Source organism: Lepisosteus oculatus, chromosome 17 (genome assembly GCF_040954835.1).
Source record: "Lepisosteus oculatus isolate fLepOcu1 chromosome 17, fLepOcu1.hap2, whole genome shotgun sequence".
Lineage (NCBI taxonomy): Eukaryota > Metazoa > Chordata > Actinopteri > Semionotiformes > Lepisosteidae > Lepisosteus > Lepisosteus oculatus.
Genome location: NC_090712.1, coordinates 19,372,226 through 19,397,555, shown reverse-complemented (window position 1 = coordinate 19,397,555; position 25,330 = coordinate 19,372,226). Strand labels below are relative to the sequence as shown.

Here is a 25,330-nt window from a genome sequence, read left to right as displayed (position 1 = left end):
TACATCATCTCAAGGCAGACAATACACGAGCAGGCAATTTTAAGTTTTGTAGGAACTAACTTCACATTTATAAATAAACTCAATTTAATTGACTCATTGTCACATGTCTCATGTCAATCACATATTTTATTTTTCTGTATAGATTCACAATGCAAAAAGGGTTATTTTGGTATTTCAAATACTCAGATTTATCAAGATTAACCATTAAAAAATTAAAGTAAACATTTCCGTGTTCCATCCACCCATTGTTTAACTGCTTCATCCGGTTCAGGGTTGTGGCTTGCACAAGGCAGGATACACCCTGAACAAGACGCCAGTCCAGCGCAAGACAGACAGACAGACAGACAGACAGACAGACAGACAGACAGACAGACACACACCTGTACATATTTGGAGTGTGGGAGGAAACCGGAGCACACAGAGGAAAAGCATGAGAACACAGGGAGGACATGCAAACTCCACACAGACAGTATCACAGATCGAGAACTGAACCCAGGGCCCTAGCGCTGACAGGCAGCAATGCTTATATTTGTTCAAGTAATTCTGAATTTAGCTGGAGAAAGTCCAATCTTTGCCAATTCTTCTATTTTGGTGTAATCCATAAACTTAGCAAGTCTACTACTAATAATAATATATTTTATTTTATATAGTGCATTTAGAAGTGGCTTCTCAAAGCACTTTACAGAGAGAGAATTAATAAATCCACAGTGAGAGGAGACAGTAGAAGTAAACAGTTACATAAGGGTTTGGAATACAATTGGAAAGCAAAGGGACAGACACTGAGACAGTTAAATAAAGGCCCTTCTAAGAAGAAGGCTTCGAGTCTGGATTTGAAACAGCTCTGGGGAGGTGACTGATATAGGGATAAAATGACAGAATTTGGAGACATAGGAAGAGAAGGCCCTAATGCCCACTGAATGAAGACAGGCTTGGGGGACAGACAGGAGACCAGAATTAGACAAGCAGAAGTTGTGAGATGGGGAGTAGGATGTTTGTAACTCGGACAGGTACTGAGGTGCCAAGCCATGCAGAGGCGTATAGGTAGTATGAGGATTTTGAAATCAACACAAAACCTGATAGGAAGCCAGTGTAATGACTCCAGGATAGGAGTAATGCAATCACTTGCAGAGGACCTGGTCAGGATTCAGACTGCCAAGTTCTTGACATATTGTAGTTTGTTCGAGCAGCAGTTAGTGACAACACAGGACAAGGTGAGGTGTCATTTCTGAGATAGAAGAATGATGCATTTACACTATGTTGCATATGTGGGTCAAAAGGCAAGCCTGGATCAAATATCAATAACCCCCATGTTCTTCAATTTAGATATGACTTCAGTCTTGTTGCAGTTTAAATGAAGGAAAGTTTGAGTCATCCGTGTTTTTATGTAAGAGATGCAATTAAAGAGAGCAGAGACTTCGGTGTCAGGTTTAGTTTGGATGTAGATTTGAGTATCATCAATTTAGAAATGATAATTTAGACCATGTGATCTTAATAACTCATCAAGCAGGAACATGCAAATCCTGAATTGCAGGGGCCCAATATCGAGCCCCAAGGAACTACAGACCCAACGACTCCAATTTCAGAACTAAAACCACCAAGAGAGACAGACAAAGTGCTAGCGATCAGGAAGGTAAAACTTGAACCCTTTAAGATCAGTATCAGAAACTCCAAACACAGTCTCGAGAAGATATCATGGTTAACAGTGTCAAAAACAGCACTGAGGTACAGAAGAATAATCATAGAAAGAGAACCAGAATCAGAAGCCATAAGACGTTAGTGACTTTAACCAGGGCAGAGTCTGTGCTGTGCAGTTGTCTGAAGCCAGATTGGAGGGTTTGAGAGGTTATATGCAATATGAGGGGGTTAACTAAATTGTAACAGAACGTTCCAAAGTTTACTGACGATGCCTGAGGCTAGATCATTGAAAAAAATTAGGACAAGATATGGTCCAAAAATAGATTTCTGTGGTGCTCTGCTAGTTTCATCAACCCAATCTGAGTATTGACCCCTAATCTCTCCCATCACATTGTCTATACATTAAACAGTTTTTAACTCATGGAAGTACTCATTTTCAATGCTTACCTCAATTTAAGACTTGATTTTTAGGATAAACTTTGTCAAAATCATACAGAAAATCTTAATTTATTAAATGATCTGTTTGCACCCATAATTGTTTTTGCTTGTTCAAAGAAGTCCAATGACTAATTTAAGCAAGGCCTTTTCCAAATAAATGCCGTTACATAAAAAATTATTTCCAAATCAATGTCATATTCCCCAAAACTATAGTTGGGTAATTTACAAGATTTACGTTTGTCATGAATTCAGGTATTGCTTAAGCCTACTCTGGTGAGGTTTTAGAATCAATCCTAACCAAAATGGTGTTTTTTTTCAAATCTGTAACAACTGAGTTAATCAAGAAACATGATTTCCTATTTCTGACAGTAAAAAACTAGAAACTACCAAGATTTTACTTAGTGGTTTTAGATTTAATTTGAGAAATTACAGACTGATAGAAAACAAATAGAAAAATATACCCTAGAAGCCAGGTCACAGTTCAAAGTCAACGTTTAAAAAAGAAAATGTCTACCATTTCTGAAATAACAGACCTCCAGGCCAATTTTTCAAGAAAAAATGTAAAATGGTTGGGCAACTGCTTTTGTTATTTCTGTAAAAGGGAGAAAAAGAAAATTATATGAGCACCTTCCAACAACCAGGTGGAACGACTCCACTCGTGAAATGATTTTGAAAAGATCTCTAAATCCCTTGAACTTTCTGTGTGTGTTTTCTGGGTTGAAATAGTCAAACCCTTTTGTGAGGGCTAGCCTGTTCAATATTTTCAGCTTATTCTATGGACTTGGATGGGGAAACTGCAGAAACATATGCTCTAAGGTTTAGTGTACAAAGATACAATGATTTATACAGTGCAAAGAGAACTTTAAACATAAAAATCAACAGGCTGCCTTTTTCCTAGAGTCGATTCAATAAATGTACAGTACTTACACTACAGAAGGCCTGAGGGAAATTTGTTTTCTCTCTCCCTGAGATGACTTATTTTGTGGTTGGAGTAGGTGGGGCGGAGCTGTGGTTGGAAGGTTACTGGTTCAAATCCCGCAGCCGGCAGAGGAATCCTACTCTGTTGGGCCCCTGAGCAAAGCCCTTAACCCCGACTGCTCCAGGAGTGCTAATCGATGGCTGACCCTGCACTCTGACCCCAAGCTTCTCTCCCTGTCTGCGTGTCTCATGGAGAGCAAGCTGGGGTACATGAAAATGAATTGCTAATGCAAGAAATTGTATAGGGCTAATAAAGTGATGTTATGTTAGGTGTTGGTGTTGCACAGGGTTAGGTTTAATCCTGTTTAGTCAGTTAGTCATAACAGCACAAGTAGTCGGGCCGTCGACTGTTGGATGCAGCCAAAACGGTAAAGATTAAGTGTAAGGGGTGAGGAATAAATTGGAATATTTCTCTGACATGGGTGCCGCTGTGTGCCGAAGTCCCACACATGCTAATTCAAGGTAATGTAAACCTTTTTACTTATAAACTTAGAATAACCCCCTTTAAACGGTACACGCATCGGGGAAGAGATTTGAAGCCAGCCAACTGACAAGCAAGTCTCTTCGCTTTTACATTTCGCCGAGTGCTCGCTCCGTATGATTGTTCATTTTGTAACAAACCCCTTTTCCCTTGAAAAATTGAGAAACTGTAAAAAAAAAATCCTACGTTTGTCGAAAGCAGCCTCACATACTCCCGTTAGCTACTGGGATAAGACAGTATAACACGCTGCTTTTGGGAAGAAACGCCTATCTGCATCGCCTTAGACACTTTAAAATGAAGAGATATACATGTTAGTGTTTCTTTTTTTTCCATGCCGTGTCATTCGTTACATTTATTTCGAAGGAAATTCGAGGTTACAATATAACTAAGAATCGAAAATGCCTTTGATCCACATGAACCCGGGTCGCTGAGCAGCTTCGTTGAAGCTTTTGTGAAAAGTGCTGAGTCACGCCATGACGTCCACTTCCTCCTCCTCCTGACACGATCACGTGTGTCCACTCATTGCAAAGTGCTTGAAAGAAAAAGGGTTTTCGGTTTCACTAATTCAATACAGTTAGTAGGAGAGACGCCGAGAGAGGAGAGAGGGGTGTTTTATAGACTGGAAGCCGACTATTTAAATCTCTCTCACTCACCGATGAATCTGGGGACTGGCATCCCAACCTCCAGCTGACTGATCGCTTTCTCTCTCTTTCCTGTGTCTCCGACCTCAGCAGCACATTGCGGGAATCGCGGCGGTTGGGGGGGGCTGATAATCTTGAAAATTTATGTAACTGTTCGTTAAGAAACACAGTTTTTAATATTTACGTGGGAAGGCCTCGTGCTCTGTGGCTTTGACTACCCTCTATAAACCGGTCACGTCTGGAAATCGCTTTCCAGCGCAGAGGATCGAAATCTGTAGAGATCCGAAACTACAAATCCAGGATCTGGAGGACGCTGCAAACTTGCCGTCTCTACAGATAGGTGATTAAAAAAAGCACCGGGGCAGTTAGCTGTCACTGTTTCAGGTTGATATGGGCTTGCTGTCACTAGGATCGCCATTGACCTGGGAAGAGACCAGAAAACACGCAGATCATGTTCGGAAACACGGTATCATCCAGTTTCTGAACATCTACAACCAGGTGAAAGACCGACAGAAAGACGTGCTCAAATGGGGAGACGAGGTACTGTAAGACTCTTGTTGAACATTTGTTCTGTTGAGTGTAAATGAAACGATCGCGATCGGGTGTATGATGTTCTTCTTGTATCCTTTTGATGTGTTTTTTTTTTTTAAATAAGAATCATGCCCAAACCTCTTACCCTTTATTTACCACCAGATTGCGGTGCGATGTTGCAGTGCCGGGACGAGCAGAGTGATGTATAGACGCAGGCCCTTGAGCTTGAAAGTTGGAATATACTGTATTTCGTGCTCTGTATTAGGAGTCCGCAGGTGCAGGCATTGTATTGGGGATGTTTCGTCTACAGGGTATGAGGCAGCGACACCATGCCGTAAATGTACACATCTAGTGCATTGCAATAGAATTGCTTCTTAGAAGATCCGTTACATCCGTGTGTACAGTACGGCACAACATAACCCATGTGCACAGAGTGTGTTGTAGGAAGGCCGTTTTCTCAAATGAGCGGTTGGTACTAGCCTTCATTATTTTCTACAGTCGCCGCCTGCTTCATACTGTACAGTTACACTTCTGAAATGCATGTGGTTCTTCCAACGCTTCACTGATTTTTTTTAATTTACAGTATGTAAACATTGAAATATTTTGTAGTCTGCTGGGATTTGATTGGCCATTAACGTCAGTGAGCGAACCCATTCAGATTTCTTTTCTTTTTTTCACCTGCATAAAAAAGTACGTGTTCCACTGTCGAACATACTGTAGATTTACACGAAGCAGGGTTGCATCTGGATGTGTTTGCGTTGCCATGTGTCCTAAGAGTTTGAACTTAATTGGAGGTCTGGACTGTAGTCGCTGTGTACAGGCAGCCCATAGGACACACATCTTTGAAGTACTCTCTTGGAGTTCATTGCATGGGTTTTGATGAAAGGTACTGTAACATGTAGCGGAAAAAATATTTTTTCCGGTATCTGTCTTATAAATTAGTAAAGGGGAACGTCTCGTATCAACACTTGACCGCCGGTATTCGCCTGTGAGCACCAGCAGAAAACAGTTTTTTTGTGATAATTAGCAGGTCCCACTGCAGTGCAACAAACATGTGGTCTCTTCCAAAAGATTTTCTTGATAAAACACGCTTTAGACATGTGCACTAATGTAAGTAAATCATTAAAACTCTCGGGGAAAAAAGCAATGATCAGCTTACAATGATTCAATTTTGTGAACAGTCGAAACGCTAGTCATTTTGTGTTGAAGTAAAACCCACAGACCTATTTTATCTGTGCCTTTATTTTAAACGTGTAATATACATACTTACACAACATCCATCCATTTTCTAACTGCTTCATCTTATTCAGGGTCAGGTTGGAGTCAGAGCCTTTCCCTGCAAAGCAATGGGCGCAAGGCAGGGTACACCCTGGTCAGGACACCAGTCCACTGCAGGACACACACAGACACACACACACCCTGGTCAGGACACCAGTCCACTGCAGGGCACACACGGACACACACACCCTGGTCAGGACACCAGTCCACTGCAGGACACACACAGACACACACACCCTGGTCAGGACACCAGTCCACTGCAGGGCACACACAGACACACACACCCTGGTCAGGACACCAGTCCACTGCAGGACACACACAGACACACACACCCTGGTCAGGACACCAGTCCACTGCAGGACACACACAGACACACACACACACCCTGGTCAGGACACCAGTCCACTGCAGGACACACATGGACACACACACACCCTGGTCAGGACACCAGTCCACTGCAGGACACACACAGACACACACACACACCCTGGTCAGGACACCAGTCCACTGCAGGACACACACAGACACACACACACCCTGGTCAGGACACCAGTCCACTGCAGGACACACACAGACACACACACACCCTGGTCAGGACACCAGTCCATTGCAAGGCACACACAGACACACACACACACCCTGGTCAGGACACCAGTCCACTGCAGGACACACACGGACACACACCCTCCAGGGCCAGGTTACATACAAACTCCACATAGACAGCACCCCAAGGTCCACAGTTAAACCCAGTGCCCCAGAGCTGTGAAGCAGCATTGCTAACACAGTGCTAACCACTGCACCACCGTGCAGCCCCATTAGGGATTCTACTACTGGATCCATAGTAAATTAAAGTATTTTAATTTCATGTTTTATACTGTGATTTTCTGGCTCAGACTGTCTTTACGAAAAGTTCTAACCTTGAAGCACTGTATATACGTACTGTAGGTGTGAATGAGAAAGACTGTGATTTTTGAGCACTTGTGAAGGACACACTATGTGCTCTTTAACTTGATATTCTCGTTACCCATCATTTCTGAGAAAGTCCACCTGGTTTATTAGGTTGAAGTCCGATTCCTTGGCTATTTCTCTTCAGTCCTCATTTCTTATGTTTGTTATTTCCCCAAATTTCTTACCCTTTACTGTCTGATAAGTGCAGGAACAGCCCCAGAAATTACTTATTTTCTTACTACTCTGAGTATGCTACAGTAGGTACAAAGAGTAATGTTTTGACGTGAACTTTCCTTCATGTTTCATTTTTTTAAACATTTTGCAGAGGAGACATCATTCATCCCAAGCTTAGAGTAGGTTGCATTATAGCAAGACTGTAAATATGACATAGCAAGACCTCCCTTTATTTGGGACTTTTTAATCTTGCTCATGGCTTTATTCTTTCCTTGGCATCTCTATTGGCCACGTAGTCAGGACCTCAGTTTCACCTCTCACCTGAAGCACAGCACCTCCAAAACAGTACATTGTATTGTATGACACCTCCAATGACAGTAACAGCCTGGTTTTTCCTAGAGGGTTCCCGTCCCAGTATTGACCAGGTCCAGCCTTGTGTATCTTCTGGGTGTAGGACGATTTGTCATTTAATTGAAGCGTTGATTTGAGGATCTCTGGATAGTGTGCTTTGATAGTACAGGTACCTGTTGGGCTTTTTTACCTGTGTGTTCTGAAAACCCTTCATTTCTGAGCAGAATTTATTAAACTGAATAACCAGTCAGTGGGGACAGTTTTGTGTAGTTCAGTGAGTTTTCTTTTCTGCTTTGTAAAACAAATGTAGATGTGATTTCATTGAGCCCCGAAGGTCCTGCACATTATGCTAATTTGTCATTTGTAGCTGGTAGTTAAAGGTGTCCGTACCTGAAAAATGGCTGAATGGTTTACTAATGCAACAGGCTGTGCACAGGGGTGTAATATCAATGCCAGAACATGCTGGAGCTGTCATTCATGACAAAGGTTAACCTTAACTCTGCTAATGGCTTCCTCTACTTTTGTTCAGGCCGAGTTTCATAAACTAGTAATACATTGCATGGTTAACAGAAGCCATTATCCAGTCTGGCTTACACAATACACAGTTCACATTGTGTATGAATAAGGACAACTCCTGCAGGAAGAGTACACTAAAAATTATAAAGAAAACTCAAATCAAATGTGTTGAGATAAACAGGATCAGAAGGCTTGAACATTGTACATACTGCATACTGTAGACTGTCAAAGAGGAATAAATAGAAAAAGGAAGAAGTCATTACATTTCTTAAGGAATAGGACAGTTGTGACAACTCTACAAGTTCAGTTTTCAACTAGTAGTTTATTGCAATAGGTACAGGTACATTGGAATTATACATGTCCTTATTGCTAAAAAGTGTTTAAATAACACACCTGGTATTACTCTGTAACGTTATTACTGCTCACGCAATGCTTATGAATGATGTTTATTAAAAACAACTGGAGTCAATGCATTGAGTTCTTGTGCTGTAACTAGAGAGTGCTACCACACAGGGTATTGTAGAAATCCTGTAATCCCAAGAACATGCTTTGTAGTGTTGTTTTGAATGATATAGTCATTACTCTTTCCTAGCAATGCTCCTCGGTTATCTGTTAACACCTCAGGCCTGGGTGCAGTGCTTGGATTTTGAAGATTCCAGCCCTTTGTTGTTTTAGATTAATCCTGCATTCCGACAGCGGATTACATGGTGACAGAAACAAAGTAAAAAGAGTTTGATGAATTGGAAAGGATGTGATGCTCTGTTTTTATTCTAAAAAGGGGCACGTGACTTTTAGGCTGGTCATGATGAACAGCTATGAGGGCAAAAAAAGGCAATTTGAAGTTTCGCAGCATATATGTACTTTTTTTTGGAGTTATGCTTTGATGCCTTCTATTTGAATTTTTCAGGTTAATTGGTCAGTTTTCTAGGAACATTACCACCCCTAATAAACACATTTTTCAATGTGAGACGGTGGCTGTCCGGGCCCTGACTGTGCCTCTGGCCCGAACAGGTGGAGTACATGCTGGTCGCCATGGACCATGAGCACAAGAAGGTCCGGCTGGTGCTCAAAGGAGAGGAGGTCCTGCAGACCCTGCAAGACAAGGGGGAGAAGACCAACCCCAAGTAAGTCGGCCAAAACCACCTTGTGAACCACATAATTTCTGAAGAAGCATTTTCTGTCTTCATATTTCTTCATATTTGTTTTGCATATTATAAAATGTATTATGTGCTCCAGTTTTGGATCTTCTTAATTAGGTTTGCTTTTGTTATAAACGAGATAATTTTAAGCATTTGCTCCTGGACAGCACACAGAAAGAGTGTCTGGCATATTCTTGCACACTAGCTTAGGTGTTTACAGAGTTTCAATAAACAGCTCTCAGTTGTCTCCACGGTGTAACAATGACATGGTTACACAGTCCCTGAAGCCTAACCTAGGCTAACAGTCCCATTATTGTACACTTTGTTTTCAGAAGCAGAATGTCTTCCACTCATCAAGATAATTGTGGTATCAATGTTTAGAAGTGTTGCATTTGAGCTCCCGGAATTTGTTTGTATATTGTGATCAGAACCTGTGGACATCATACTTTATAAACAGGAAGAAGAAAATAGAACAAAGTGTACCAAGCAACCAAGTACACGACATGCAACCCATAATCAGGTTATACTGTAGGTCTAGGGCTTCTGGTTTGTTAAGTTTGTAAAATGTGTTGAACATGATTCACAGAAAGCCTGTTACAGCTGCTACTTTCCTGGAAGTAGTGGGACCGGTTAGGTGAAATCTCGATTGACCAGAAGTACTCAGGCTATTGTTCCAGCAGGTGGCTGGAGCGTGATGCCTCGGGGGACGGGGGTAGAGTGATGAGAGAGAAAGTACATCGCAGAGTCAGGCTGGACTTAGCTAATGAACACAGAGATTGTGAACTTTTTCACTTGGCCACTGATGAGATGCATTGACATGTATCTCTGTGTGAGGGCATGGATACGTACAGTATCTGGGTAAGAGTGTAAGAATGCTCAGTATGAGGAAGCTCATTTGTGGCCTGGACTGGAGTTTACCTTAAACATTTCACAGATTTCTACTTGCAGTTAGAGATAGGCCAGTGATTAATCCAGTGGGAACAGACCAATGACTGTGCCTAATTCCAAGTCATTTCTAGCTTCTGAACAGACTTTGTAGGTCAAGCGCTCCAAATCCTGACCCTGTTTTTGACTGTTATGTTTTTACATTGGGCCATAAATTTGCATTTGTATATATAATTATAATTTCTTAATGTGTGTACTCACAATAAACTAGTTAAGTATTTGAGTAGTATTGATTGTCCTTTTGTAAGAACTTTTAAAAATATTTAGACATAAGAGGTTGCTCTCTGTTGTGTTGAGCTTTTTGTAGTGATGAAATTGATACAAAGCTGGATATGTTACCAGAAAGTGCATTACTAAAATATTTTTTTTATTTCTAATCTAATAAATGTATATTTGCAAGACACAATGAGTAATGTTTATATATGCACTTTACTTCCCAAACGAAGTTTCGGAAGTAAAGCAGTAATAAATCATTTCAGAAACACATTGCTTGCTATAGTTAAAAAGGAACATTAGCATATCCCAGTATCCAAAACTGTGCAGTGAATATTCTGTACTAAAAAAAGTGCTGATGCGGTATATCGTTTGCTCACAGACGTGTACCTGCTTTTCCTTACAGCCACCCAACTCTCTGGAGACCAGAGTATGGCAGCTACATGATTGAAGGCACCCCAGGACAGCCCTACGGGGGCACAATGTCAGAGTTCAACACCGTGGAAGATAACATGGGCAAGCGCAGGAAGGAGGCCTCTTCAGTACTGAAAGAGAATGAGACCCTCTGCACCATCACCTCATTCCCAAGGTGGTAATCTTGTGGCGCATAGATGTTACTCTTATCATGCTTTCACTTTCTTAGGATTTTGCAGTCTCAGTAATAACTATCTGTTTTTAGCATACTACGCAACGGTCTGAAAGAAGCAAATATTTAACTAGCTAGAAATGTCGTTTGTAACCTAAGAATGAAATTAATAGTCCTGGAGACTAGAAAATGCTTTTGACCCCAAGTCGAAGCCAACAAATGGAAGCAGATTTTTGTGCCATCAAAGTGTCCATATTCTTGGACACAATCCTTTGTATTAAACCAACCCCAGCACAGCAGATGAATGCAAATAGTTTTACTACCATAAAACACATTTGCTGCACTACTGGTATAAAGTAAACAGATGTTTTGTTGTCTTTGGCTTCTGTACTATTTAAATGTTGATATTTGTTAGTAAAATCAGGTACATTAAGCACTCAGCCTGGATCTGAATCTAATGTGAAGAGTACTACGTTATACACATTGTCAGCCTGCCTTAAGTCACTAGAAAATAATGTATCTGACAGACCGAACTTCCCAAAACATTAACATATACTTAGTGTTTTTCTTTAAAAACATTTAAAACGGCTAGAGCTAGACCAAATCTTTCTTTGGTAGCTTTGCAGATGAGTCATAACCTTACCATCAAATGTCTTTGAAAAAACTGAAAATGCTCTCTCTACACTCTTGTGTAGAGGTGTAGCAGGTGTTGCAAAGTTTTTCTTCTAGCTGTGGAATGCAAAATCTGTTCGAGTTCAATGCAAAACTCAGCGACACTTTTATATGGTCTTACGGGATATCCTCTCCAACAGAACAGGTTTAATGTTGACAGACATTTGTTGTATGATATTAGTGCTTCATGTTGAGATGAAAGCAGCGCTTTCATTAATTATGTGTGTTTAACTATTCTGAATCCTCAAAGGCATTGTCAAAGATAACTCAGCAGACATCTTTAGACCAAACAGTGAAACAAGCCGAATATACTGTACGTGAAAAAGCATTTAAAACTGTCAACCGGAGACACTTCTTTACGTAAAGTTTGTGGGCAAATGGATCGACCTAATCAGCAATATTATTGAAACCTGTACCATGGCTTCCTACAAGAAATAGTTTGATGAGATCAAATTACAGTAGCTGCTAACTACTAAACAGCTTGATAACATTTCTTATCTTTTCTACTGTGGAAGGCTTGGATACCTTATTTAGCATGAAATTTGTACCAAAAAAAGCCTCTGCTAGGATTTCAACAGTTATATATATTTCTATTGTGTCAAGTAGCAATCTTTAATTCTCATTGATGAAAATATTAAAACACACTGATCACAACAGGGTTAAATCCTAGTAAATTGTAAGAATAATTGCTTAAACTTATATAGCTCTTTTCTGGACACTCCACTCAAAGCACTTTGCAGGTAATGGGGATCCCCTCCACCCCCACCAGTGTGCAGCCCCACCTGGATGATGTGCCAGTCTGCTCACACACCAGCTCTCAGTGGGGAGGAGAGCAGAGTGATGAAGCCAGTTCAGAGAGGGGGATTATGAGGAGGCCATGATTGGTAAAGGCCAGGGGGAAATTTGGCCAAGACACTGGGGTTACACCCCTACTCTTTTCAAGAAATGCCCTGGGATTTTTAATGACCAGTGTCTTGGTTTTATGTCTCATCCGAAGGATGGTGCCTTTTTTTTTTACAGTATAGTGTCCCCATAAGAACCCCCACAGGCCGCAGGGTGAGCGTCCCCTACTGGCCCCACTAACACCTCTTCCAGCAGCAACCTTTTTTCCCAGGAGTCTCCCATCCAGGTACTGGCCAGGCTCACACCTGCTGAGCTCCAGTGGGCTGCCAGCGGGGAGCTGCAGGGTGATCTGGCTGCTGTTTATTAGTTAATCAAATAAGAACATCAGAGAGCTAACAAACAAGAGGTGGCCGTTTGTCCCACTGGGCCCTTTTTTAATTCGTAGCTTACTGATGCGTGGATCTTATCCTTGAAGAAAGGGTGGCCATTTGGCTGTTTCTTGAAGAAAGCTCAACTATAAACCTGCCAGACAGCAGCACTTGAGGACTTTCTGGTTTAAGGCTGATGCTAATTCTTAGCCTTATTGCTGTATTAACATGTGTTATTGAAATCTAGCTTGATCTGTGCTTATGTGTGTGGGAACGCCTTGCAAGTTTGTCAGTGTGCCCTGTCACACGGTGTTCCAGGGTGTCAAATCTAGTACTGCCGGCCCAAGGTGATAAAATATCGATGAGGAGAAAATAGCAGGGCTTTTTGTTTCTCATTCCTTTGTCAGGCAACAGTCCAAATATTGACACTTTTCAATTTCATGCTGTTCTTTTCTTTCAGGCTGGGCTGCCCAGGCTTCACTCTGCCAGAGTATGAACCCAAGCCTGTTGATAAAGGAGCATCCAAGTCCATTTTTTTCCCTGATGAGGCCATTAACAGACACCCAAGGTTTAGGCAAGTAGAGTCAATACTGTATCACAAATCGTAACACCCCAGTGTCTGGGCCAGTGGGAACATGAGGAGATGTGAAGGCAGCATTTTGAACGGATTCTGTTTTATTCCACCACAGTAGCTGCATGTAGTCTTTGGTCTTTTATTTGCAGATACATGCTGTGCAGTATTGCGGAGAGGCATTTTCAGATGAGTACAAAACAGAGAGCCAGTTTAACAAAATACAACATGGATTCAGGGATCCCACCCCAGTCAAGGTCATGCTAAGATACAGTACACTGGGAGACCCAGAGGCTTGTGCAAATGTACATTTCTAAGTTATGTCAAGGGCACTTAAGTGTAAATATTATTGCAGAGATACGTTATTGACTGGAGAGAAGACATTCTTGAGCCTGACAGCGCCGTTGTAACAAATTGTGTAACGTAAGATGTACATGAATCTGAGTTTGGAGCACAGACGGTGTGTGGAGAATGGCAAGATTAATTTTGCTCTGTTTTGAGTAGTACTTTGACGAGAAACATCCGGCACCGGCGAGGAGAGAAGATAGTCATCAACATACCCAGTGAGTATAAAAGAGATGAACACTTCCTGTTCCACTGTGGCAGGCAGTAGAGTATCCATGCACAGGCTTGCTGTTGGTGAACGTTATGGAATAATGAGCATATTAACCCATTTCTGCTAATGAACCAGGACAGAATAACATTTTCACTGTTCTTTTCTGGGAGCAGAGTGCTTTGTGAGGAATGATCCGCACTGTAATCAGGCTGTCCTTTAATGTAATGGAACTGGAAACGGTTAACATTTTCCCAGAGTGAGGTCTAGCCCATGACCGATTTCGATTGGCCTTTTCTATCCTAGTTGGTACTGGAAGGAGAAAAGCAAGGGGGTGAAATTTGCATGCTGTGAAGAGCACTGAGTACATGACAGAGGAACGGGATCTTTGTGCTTTCCTCAAAGAGCTCTTCCTGTCTCTCTCTCCACAGTTTTTAAAGACAGACACACCCCGGTGCCTTTTGTTGAGAAATTCCCTGATGGCAGTGGTGAGGCAGCAAGGGAAGCTCTGCCTGACCATATCTACATGGACGCCATGGGCTTTGGAATGGGCAACTGCTGTCTTCAAGTAAGAGCATTTCTCCAGTGCCAAGTGCCAGCGAGGGCTGCACTCCGAGGACTGAGCCTCTTTTTAAAGAGGTCCCAGAACAAACTGTCACAGCAATATGCTGTCGTTTTCACGACAAATTAATTTTCTCACGCTGAGCAAGTCCTCTTCATGAAATTCCCTTTACCGCCGTGCGGCCATTCAGTTTGAGTGGTTTTCAGAAATGAATGGCTTGGCTGTGTTCCGAAGGCGGAGGTCTACACGATACTGCTATTTATTTGTGTTAATTCTCTCCCCGGGTTACATAGGACTCAACTTACACAAACTCGACTCCACGTGAAAACCTGCCGGGGTCCCATAGTGAAGGTTTGTAGGTGAGGTGAAAATTCGTAAAGAGCGAGTTGTGTGGCTAATCCGTGGGCGATTAGCACGCTGCAGTCTCGGCCACGGCTCCGTTTGGGGTTGGGCGACTTCTGTCTCACTTTTCACTTAAGATTGTGAGTGATCTGTATTGCAATCATGTCAGGGAAGCACCTGAGTGATTTTATTATTTTACTCATATGTAACTTGAGGAACCCGGGGAGTGGGTGTAGTTAAATAACTACTGAAGAAAGGGACATTAAGAAGAAATCACAATGTAATTTCATTATACTCCAGGTATGTTGGGACTGTGTACTATAGCACAGTGTAACAGACACTTCAGACTAAGTCTCTGGACTCGTGACTGTTGGGTGGTGAGTTCAAGAACCTGGTGCAGATGCTGTTGTTGTAGCTGATCTTACCCCAGTAGTTCCAGTCCATCCAGATGTCTAAACTGGGACCGATGTTTTCTGAGGGTAGGGGGGAGTCTTGTTCATTTAACGCCATGAAAACCAGGATAAGGAGAAATGATGAGCCATTGTGGTTGGAATATATAACTATTTGCCTGCAGGTAAGTATTTAGCTTAAGGTGTTTTAGCTTTGAATTACTTTTAAAAATGAGTGTGTAAACGAAGCCTAGAGTGCATGTTATCTCTTACTGTTTTGTTGTTTTTGTTTTATTGTAATTTTCAATCATAATTGTACCTATGCTGTCACATTGCAGAGCAGCTTTAAAAAGCTTTACTGTTTTGGCAGGTAACATTCCAAGCTTGCAGCATCTACGAAGCAAGATATTTATATGATCAACTGGCCACAATTTGCCCAATTGTTGTAAGTGCCCTTTTTTAGCTCCATGTTATAAAGCTGTGGTGAAGATTGCTGTGTGTTTTCTCTCTACTGTAAAGAAAGAAATGCAGTTGCATAAAAACATACACTCAGCTTATAGCAATTCATTGCAGTTCATTGATTAAAAAAATAGATTGTGTGTTTTTAAGAAATGCATGTTTTTACCTTATTTTTTGTACATAATTTAAAGAGATTACGGGCCTAGTAGTCTTTTTTTATGGAAACATTTTTTTTTAAAACATTTATCTTTTCTAACTCCATCATCTTTGAGAAAGGATATTGTCCTACCAGTGTGAGTCTATTATAAACCCTGCTTGGAATAAAATGTGAATGTGCTCTTAGAAGCGTTGTGATAAATGCTTTGTTCGTTTTTATGTTTATAGATGGCTCTTAGCGCAGCTTCTCCGTTTTATAGAGGCTACGTGTCCGACATTGACTGTCGCTGGGGAGTTGTTTCGGCTTCAGCAGATGACCGAACCCGAGAGGAAAGGGGACTGGAGGTAAGGAAGAGAATTCCAGGCGCTCTTCTGCGTGCTTAACCACACATGAATCGGTGGCAGACCTCTCCTTCAGAAAATTCCCATATTCATTGACATAAATGTGCAATTTGCACAGTCTGCATTTTTCCTTTCCCTTTGTTTTTCAGTCAAGTTGCATGGTAATTATCAATACAGTAATTTATCCTTACATTGCTTGTCATTCTGACAGCTAATAATTGGTTCACAAAACTTGCCCTTCGTATGACATTTTGAATCATGAGCTAGGAAGGCCGTACAGTGTCAGTGTTCCACAAAAGGAGCTCCGCATTTTCACTGTTAGGAAAGCTTGACTTTTAAGAAGCAATATTGAATAGTTACTTGTCCTGTAAAACGCATAAACAGAGCCAGTAACACATCCCAGGTTAATTAGCTGATCAGATATTTTATGAAAATAGCGTGCAAAGATCAAACCCAAGATGTTAATGCTCAGTATTTTTTTCTGTTTCTGGTTATGCTGTGCAGTCATACATGAGTTTTTTAGAAGTGTGTCATTATATATAAAGATGTCTTATTCCATTTTCGCAGCCCCTGAAAACTAATAAATTTCGGATCCATAAATCAAGATATGATTCCATTGACAGCTACCTCTCCCCCTGTGGTGAGAAATACAATGACATAGAATTAACCAAGGATGAGCAGATTGAAAAACAGCTTTTGGAAGCAGGTAACTATGTGAAATGGGAGGTCTTCTCAAAAATGAGTTGTGTTCATGAATGCATACAGTACCTCCACCCTCATTATAATGTAAATAATCTCTTTGAGTGTTTTTTTTTATCCGCTTTGTATTTCAGGGATCGACAAGCTCCTGGCACAGCATATAGCCCATCTCTTCATCCGGGACCCTCTGGCTCTTTTTGAGGAGAAAATTCACATAGATGATAAAAATGAGTCTGACCATTTTGAGGTACAGTATACCCTGGAGTGTGGGTATGCAGTGAGGTGCCCAGTGTTAGGTCTGCCGGAGTTCCTTCTCCTTCTCGCTCGGATTCTTCTTCTAAGCACGTGAACACACTCATCTTGAGACGTGCAAGCAGGAAAGCAGCAAACTGCTGATATTCGATTTTTTCCTTACAGAACATTCAGTCAACCAACTGGCAGACAATGAGGTTTAAACCACCTCCACCCAATTCGGACATTGGATGGAGAGTCGAGTTTCGCCCAATGGAGGTAAGTAACTGCTATTCACTACAGACGTATTGAGAAAAATGGAAAGTATAGTTATTTCTTTTGCATTGTCCCACATTTTGAGTCGCTACACTCTGCACATGAGCTCAAAACCAGGTGAGCAAAAAACGTATTGGACTTCATAATGCATCTCATTTTTCTCCTCTCCAGGTCCAGCTGACAGATTTTGAAAACTCTGCATACGTTGTTTTTGTGGTATTACTCACCCGCGTGATTCTGTCATACAAGCTAGACTTTCTCATTCCACTGTCAAAGGTAGGTAACGACATTCATTAATCAGCAGTGAAATGCCGATTAATTGTATTTTATGTTGACCTTTTAGTTCAAGTGGTTTCCAATGTGTTATATACAGGGGGGCCATTGTAGTGCAGTCAATGTTGTGGAATGTATCCCAGACACCTGGATTAGTTCACAAACAGTGCCAAGGGATCTGAATGATCGAGATGTCACAAACTCGGTTTAATGACTCACCTGAAGGATGGCACCTTCTACAGTCCTGTGTCGCTGGGCAATATGCTGGGGCTTTGGTTGTAGAAGTGCTGGCCTGTGGCAGATTCCTCTAACCCGGTAGGGCGGCTTGAAGGATCTACACATCAGTACCCCCTTTCACAGAGTAACTGCTCCCTATGTGCTGTATCCTTTTAGAACATCTGAGGGGAGTTAAGACACTGGGGTTGAGGTCGGACAAGCTCTCGTGTAAAAGCCTCCTCACCCTGACGTGGCCCGTAACCTGCTTTTTCCTTACCGGACTCCTCCGTCATGATCATATTTAAATGATCGGAGAGCAGCATTGTGCTGCTCCCTTCTATCATTAAAGCAAGTCCTGCTTCTCCTTTTTAAATCTACAGGACTACAAGAGCACTAGTCCACTTCTCCCTTACAGCCTGCAGGACATTGTTTTACTTTCCCCTGCTCTAAGAGTCATTCTTGCACCGGTCGAACCTCATGACTAGCCAGTTCAACATAAAGACCTGCGCGCTGGACCTTTTTAAATAGGAGAATGGTTGAACAAGACCACAGCTGATTTTACCCTCGCTATCTCGTGTGAAAGTCTGCACTTCTGTCTCTGAATAGTCCATCAACCCACACACCCTCAGCGCAACCATCACAGATAGCTGAGACACGATTGCAAGAGGGAAAACGCCACCTACTGGTCAACCAATACTATTTAAAGCAGCCACAAGGTTTTCCACTTAGTTGTCTCATCCTTGTACTGAGCCTGTCCTGCTAAGCTTCTGAGATCTTATATTGGTGACAGTCTGACGAGATCTGTCTAGAAAGTGGTGATATTTCTGTTGTATAGTGGTAGTTAAGATGTATGGATGGATGGGGAAAAATGAGAAATTACCATGAACATGTTCAGAGCTACAATGCTGACTGAAGTCTCATTGCAATACTGCAGAAATCTTTCTTGTTACATTAGGTTGATGAAAACATGAAGGTTGCTCAGAAACGAAATGCTGTGCTTGAGGGCAAGTTTTACTTCCGAAAGGACATTTTTAAAGGTACTTATTATATATTATGAATAATTGTCCACTTTTTATTACACTTTTTTTCTGATTGGATAAGTATAGGTATAAAACCTGGAGAAATGCTGTGGTTTTTTTTTAGCAGTATGTATGGTATTCTGATCTTGTATATGAGGAACAATATACAGAAATTGTTTTCTGCTTAGTATTATTTTCCTCGGCTGGCTAAGTATATAATTTTCAAGATATAGAAAATATTGTAACATAATTGTAAAAATCCAAATTTAGCAAAAAAAAACATAGTCAACTTGAGCAGCGTTGAGCAGCATGTTTTGCAACTAAACATTTATTTTGGATAGGGTACATACATTTTCTCTCTGTCTGTGGTCCAACAGGCTGTAATCCCATAGCTGATGGCTCTGCTACCACCCAGAATGGGCTCAACGGTGACACTGAGGAATATGCCCTAATGAGCATTGACACAATCATAAATGGAAAGGTTGGTAACCTCCACAGGCTTATTAATGCAACCTTAATACAAGCAATCAATAAAGACTAACTGCAGGATGGCGAAAGCAACTCTCTTCACTGTTGCACCTGGTGTTTTTTAGGAAGGTGTCTTTCAAGGTCTAATACCAATTCTTAACTGCTATCTGGAGAACATGGAGGTGGACGTGGAGACACGGTGCACCATCTTAAACTATCTGAAACTGATCAAGAAGAGAGCTTCAGGTAAGTGACTAGTATCATTGAAGTAAATTGAAGGTTTTCAGCCTCAGAATCTGAGAGGAAATGTTTCATCCTCAGTCTGTTAGTGTGTAAGGTTAGCACTCTCACTGACTTTTTCCTGACGTTGCTGGTGGATATATTTGCCTGCAGATCTGCTCTTAATATTTCATTATTGATAGTGTGCAGTGGAAGCTAGGTTTCTGGACTCGAAAAACTGGTCCAAATTCTGCGTGGCATACTGCTGTTGTACTCTTGAGCAAGCTGCTTTTCTCAAATTTCCTCCAGAAAATACTTTTGTTCATTAAAATCTTTCCAATTGACTTACCTGGTAAAATAAAGGGGTAATTAAAAACCTCTGACAGTGAAGCTACTGTTTCACTGTTTTCACCTTGGACTTCTATAGGGTGAAGTACAGTAGCTGTGGATAATGGATGGATAACTCTCTGTATGTGAGTTTTTAGAAATGTTTTGCCATTTGCTTTCTTATGGGATCCCTGAGTGATATTCTTTTTTTTGGTGGCTTAGGGGAGCTAATGACCATGGCCCGATGGATGAGGGAGTTTGTTTCCAAGCACCCAGAATACAAGCAGGACAGTGTGATAACTGATAAAATCAACTACGACCTCCTTCTGCTGTGTGACAGGATTGCAAAGGGAGCAGCGCATTGCCCGGAGCTCATTGGTAACCCCATTAACAGGGCAAAATAGAGGAGTGGAGCAGACGTCACCGTTTTAATGAGAGTTTTATTCGAGGTGATGAAGGCCCTTCTTGCATGAAATGAAGACCAAATATGTGAACCTAATAGCGGTCCAATCAGATTGACCTTGTCTTCTGATCAAAGTAGAATTATTGGCACAGTTTTTATCAAACCTGTATATATCAGATTTTTATTAATAACAAAATATTTTAATAGCATAAAACTGAATATTAAACAATATATATGTACATATTTCTAATTGATATGGAAACAAAGTGATCTCTTTGGGTTATGGAAATGTAACAAAACTTGAAGGTGTATATTAGAAAGATTTTATCCTATACATCCCTGTAAATATTGTTTCCCTGCTTTGCTAATTTTAACTGTGCTTAGTCTATGCTTTTGGGCTATTTTTGAACCGGTTTGACTTGTTGCTGACATTGCTGCTGTTCAAACTCTTCCAGATGAATGTTCTGGCTTGAAGACAATAATCTCAACCACTGTGGTAAATAAATATTTTCACATATTGTCCATTCTACTGATATTGTATAGATAACTTGCACAAAAGTAGCACTGTACCAGAAAATCAGGTGAAGCTGAACAATATTTTTGGCATTTTAGTGAGAGATTGAAAGTAGGCCTTGAAATAAATTGGAGATGCTCAGTGTCTTGAATGTTCCTCTCTTCATTTCATTGTAGTTAATTCTTTGGAAAGTTTTACTGGTGTGATTTGAAGCTAATTTAATCGTTCACTCGCAAACAAATAGCACAGAAAGTCAGGACCCAGAAATGCAGACTTGAGCTTTTTGTAGAAAGTGATGGGGTCAGAAATGTCATCTTACATTTACAGAAGATCCAGTTGCGAAGGAACAGGTGAAGGTTTCTTCCATGCTGAACAGAAAAGAGCCTGTTGCTTTGAAGCCTACGCATGCTGACGCAGCTGCCTACTTGAATTTAATAAAATCCATATCTATTGTGTTCTTTGCAGGACTGCTTTAATTTTAATTTTAAAAAAGGGTGTTTGTTTAATTTTCATCACGGCATTAATGAAGATACTGCATTCTCGCTTTTGCTACAATGGAAAGTAGTTCTAGTAAAAGCATTTTACTCTTGAAAACATAAAATCAATCACGTAGTGTTCCTGGAATAACATGATGCTTCCTAAACTTTTATAATATTAAAGAGCCTTTTAGTGTAGTCAATTTTTTAAAAAAAAATACGTCACTTTTTTCCTTCGCAGTTAAAAAAAACCGTTTTAGAGAAATCTTCGCTCTGTAAAATAATTCGCTTAACGTACCACTAGGTGGTGAAAGAGAGTTTACTACATGCATATCACGAGGAACTCAACACAAATTTGCAACGTATTTTTCACTTCACTTTTGATCTCTTAAAAGATTATATTTTCTCTTGTGTTAACAGGTACTGTCCTTAAACGGACAGGAATGCCAAGAAATACTTTCCTTTTATAATATTCGGTTGTCTGTTTTTAAAGATAAACTGAATGCTTGCTCCTTCTCCTCTAGCTCATGTTGTTTTCTTCTGCTTTAGCTGTAGCTAATGAAAAACAGGAACAAACGTGAAGAAATGGCACCAGCTGTATCCCTAGTCAGGCTCCACATCCGCTTAAAATTACAATAATAACTGTAAAGAAAAGGTTAACAAAAAACAAACATTCTGAAACACCATGCACCTCCATCAACGTGAGATCCAATGACAGTCCTTTGAGGGCAAAGGTTTACGTCACGACTTACATTTCTCTTGATGTACCTTATTGTTACTTCCATACTGTAGGGTAAAGTTCATACAGTATACAGTACTTATTCTGGTCCACCCAGCACTTCCGAAAGTAATGGATTTGAAGAGTCGAGTGCTGTCGGCGTTATTTATGCTGCTTTTATCACTTCAGAAGCGCTTGCGAATCTAGATGCAGTTCAGCTGCAACTTTATAATCGAGTGACACAGTACCGCCTTTCACAAACCGTTAACTATGAATCAGGATTTGTGTTTTTCGATACAAATTGCTATGTTGTTATGTAGTATGTGTACTTTTCCAATAGCGTTTTAGTGTCTTACTAACATTCATCCAGTGAATAAGTAAAAATAGCACGTTTAGGTCGTTAAAGAAAGCAGATAATGATGGAGGAGGGGCAGGACATCACAGCAGAACTGTATTGTATCTATGTTTTATTTCGCATTTTGGAGTTATATTAATAATCCATAATACTCGAAGCCATTACTGTACATCATGTTACCAAAAAAAACTTTTAAATCGTGTTATATATAGATTTTCAGTTTAGTGTTCCTACAGACACGTATAGCTTCCCCAAACAATGACCTGCATTCTATCCCATTTGCTTTATACTTTAGACAAGCGCTTTATGGCAGAACCTATTATCAATAATTTCATAGGGTCCCGTTTTTACTACCATAGTACACGGTGATAAGTGACTTTTAATGTTCACCCTACGAACATGCATCTTTTGTATACTGTACAATTAAAAATGTAAATAAGGATACAATTTGCAATCCATTTCAAATAAAACAATACGAAGCACATAACAGAAGGCGTACAATGCATGCGAAAAACCACATATTTATGCTTTGCAATATCGCCATCCATAACATCCACTGAAACCTTGATCGTCACCAAAAGCTCAACAGTAAAACCTACATTAATTATTTAGAAAAGCTTAGAATTAATTTGCTCTCTATGAACAGTCTTTACGAAGTCAATCTAGAGATCGGAAGCACGGTACAGTTTTTAATAAGTCCTTTTACCTTTTGCCTTATCTCAATGCCCGTCATCGTCATCTGATGTTATTCAAAGAAAGTATCATATTGTAACTAACAAGTTCTAAACCTTAGGGATAAAAGGTAATTCTACCACTGTGCAAAGTCACACTCAGCGTATCCTGCAAAGCAGCTGTCAAATTAGGGGATCTCGCTCAGAAACGTTGCGGTAAATAAAGGATTTGTGTATCTACGGCAGATCAGCTTATCTGAGGGAAAGAAGTGTGACAACAAATGAACCATAAGGTGACCTTAGATAAGAAAGAAGAACAAACTACTGCCTCAACAGTTTTAAGTACGAGGGCTACAGATACAGTAGTTCACCTGTGACCTGTAAAAGTTATTAAAAAACACGAGTTCTAGACAAATTAAAGTATTTTTTGTCTGATGTACCACATTTAAAGTAAAAGGTTTTAGGAAGCATAGTTGTTCAGATGCCCATGAGGCCCTGTCAAGGATGGTACCGCGGTGACTGAGCAGATCATTACACAACTCTGACGTGCTGCCGTTTTTTGTATTACTTTCAGAAGTGTATACAGTATATGTGGAGAGGCATTCAGCACAAAACAAATGCTATTGGTTTCAATACTCATTTATCGTGTGTTTACTACACGTCGTATATAAATACAAATGTCAAAAACAGGCTTTTAATACTGAAAGGAATTACAAATTTAACAAATGAGCACTGGGAGAAATATCGTGACCAGAAATATGCAAATTTCTGATTATGGAGTGATGCACTTTGGTTCATATTCTCAATATTTCAATACCACAAAGTTTTAAAACTATTAAAAATAACCAATCGTTTAAAAAAATCTCATTTTACCCTATGCATCATTCTTTGATATTTTCCTGAGTAAACTGTTTTTAAAAGTGTTATACAAGAAGCGATCAGATACAAAAGGGAAGTGATACATTATAATAGTCTGAATTATGAAAGCACAGATACAGTGCAGTGATGTACTGTAAGCACCTGTAGGTTGATATTCCCTGTTTGCAATGAAAAAGCTTGATTAGCAAGTTGCTTTACCAGTTTGAGAATCCCTTATGTCCTTATTTCTGTGTACAGGTGCGAAATCCAGGTGAGGTCTGGGATCATACTGGCGCCTCACCTTGAGGAGCAGCCCGGTGTTGTTCTCACAATATGGTCTCACATTATCTATCACCCGTCAAGAAGAAATTCACAGGACAGCGCCTGCGAAGTGGGCAGATTTCCTTAATGACCGGTCTGTGTGGTGATGCAGTGGTGAGCACTGCTGCCTCACAGCTCAGGGGCCCTGGGTTCAATTCCTGGGGTGCTGTCTGGGTGGAGTTTCAATGGTCTCCCCATGTTCACGTGGCTTTCCTCTGGGTGCTCCAGGTTCCTCCCACAGTCCAAAGACATACTGGTGCGTTGATTGTCTTCTGGGAAAATAGACCCTACAGTGATTGTGTGTGTCTGTGTGTGTCCTGTGATGGACTGGCGTCCCATCCAGGGTTTATCCTGCCTTGTGCCTGTGGCTTGCTGGGATAGGCCCTGGCTCTATAGCAACCCTGTGTAAGATAAAGTGGTAGACATGAATGGAAAGTTGCAGTAGACTGGATGGATGTACTGGTTTTCGGCTCTTCAGCCAGACCACCAGTCTCTCTGAAACTGTCCCTGAGCAGACTGATGGTAATCTGACAGACCATGACCTGTGTTGCTGTATGAACCTACTGACTTCTGGTTTTAATCTTGAGTAACACAATGTGGATTTTGAATTAGTGCAACTAATTGACCAAATGACCAACCCCTGAATTTTACAGAAACACTGCCATGCCATGCACATGGCCTGATAGAACAGCTATCAGGTTCTATCGGGCTATCAGGTAAGTTATTAGCTATCTTACAACACCAGAACAATTTATAAAACAATAAGCAACACAAGAAGACTGTATCAATTTGAGCACATCATGAGCTCTAAACATTTCTTGTGCTTTTGTTAAAAGTAACACGATTGAGTGTAATTTCTCTGAAGTGTTGACAGAAATATATTTTCTAATATTAACAGCTGGGTTCCAGGTTCTGTGACCAATGCAGAACTGGGGTGACAGAACAGAAGTGGAAATGCCCCATTGTCCCAAAATGGCTTCCATCATCTTTAATAAACTGGACTCTCTTCCTACCCGAGTCTTCTCTTGTGCTCATGTTTTGTCAGTCAACTGTTATCAGACAAAGTGTGCTTTTTATTGCATGTTTTCCAACACAGGAAGCACGGACATCTTCAGAGGTCATCTTCTTCACAATTCTTTGTTTAAAACCATTACTGTACAAAATAGCTCTTTAAG

General features: G+C 40.7%; 1 protein-coding gene across 4 annotated transcripts; it reads left to right on the top strand.

Annotated features, from left to right (window-relative positions):
• Positions 1-4,040: 4,040 nt before the first annotated feature.
• On the top strand, positions 4,041-21,210 carry gclc (glutamate-cysteine ligase, catalytic subunit). Of its 4 annotated transcripts, XR_011182280.1 has the most exons (18): positions 4,041-4,713; positions 8,983-9,095; positions 10,675-10,857; positions 13,198-13,311; positions 13,813-13,871; positions 14,293-14,429; positions 15,525-15,599; positions 15,998-16,114; positions 16,679-16,817; positions 16,945-17,057; positions 17,228-17,320; positions 17,489-17,593; positions 18,762-18,843; positions 19,203-19,306; positions 19,419-19,539; positions 20,062-20,288; positions 20,698-20,738; positions 21,084-21,210. XR_011182280.1 is itself a non-coding variant. In XM_015363294.2 (17 exons), the coding sequence occupies exons 1-16, from the start codon at positions 4,564-4,566 to the stop codon at positions 20,241-20,243; spliced, it is 1,887 nt and encodes a 628-aa protein (XP_015218780.2). In that variant the 5' UTR covers positions 4,041-4,563; the 3' UTR covers positions 20,244-20,288; positions 20,698-20,900. The 4 variants fall into 4 exon arrangements, 2 of the variants coding, with proteins under 2 accessions (XP_015218780.2, XP_015218779.2); XM_015363294.2 differs by lacking the exon at positions 21,084-21,210 and having other exon boundaries at positions 20,698-20,900; XR_011182279.1 differs by having other exon boundaries at positions 4,042-4,713; positions 20,062-20,738.
• The last annotated feature ends 4,120 nt before the right edge of the window (positions 21,211-25,330 follow it).

What these genes read in the sequence shown, in the direction of transcription:
- gclc (XM_015363294.2), top strand. Translation starts at nt 4,564, where the DNA reads ATGGGCTTGCTGTCACTAGGATCGCCATTGACCTGGGAAGAGACCAGA. An exon ending in AAAACAGCTTTTGGAAGCAG is followed by an intron (nt 16,818 to 16,944) that starts GTAACTATGTGA and finishes TTTGTATTTCAG; the next exon opens with GGATCGACAAGCTCCTGGCA. An exon ending in CCGAAAGGACATTTTTAAAG is followed by an intron (nt 18,844 to 19,202) that starts GTACTTATTATA and finishes GTGGTCCAACAG; the next exon opens with GCTGTAATCCCATAGCTGAT.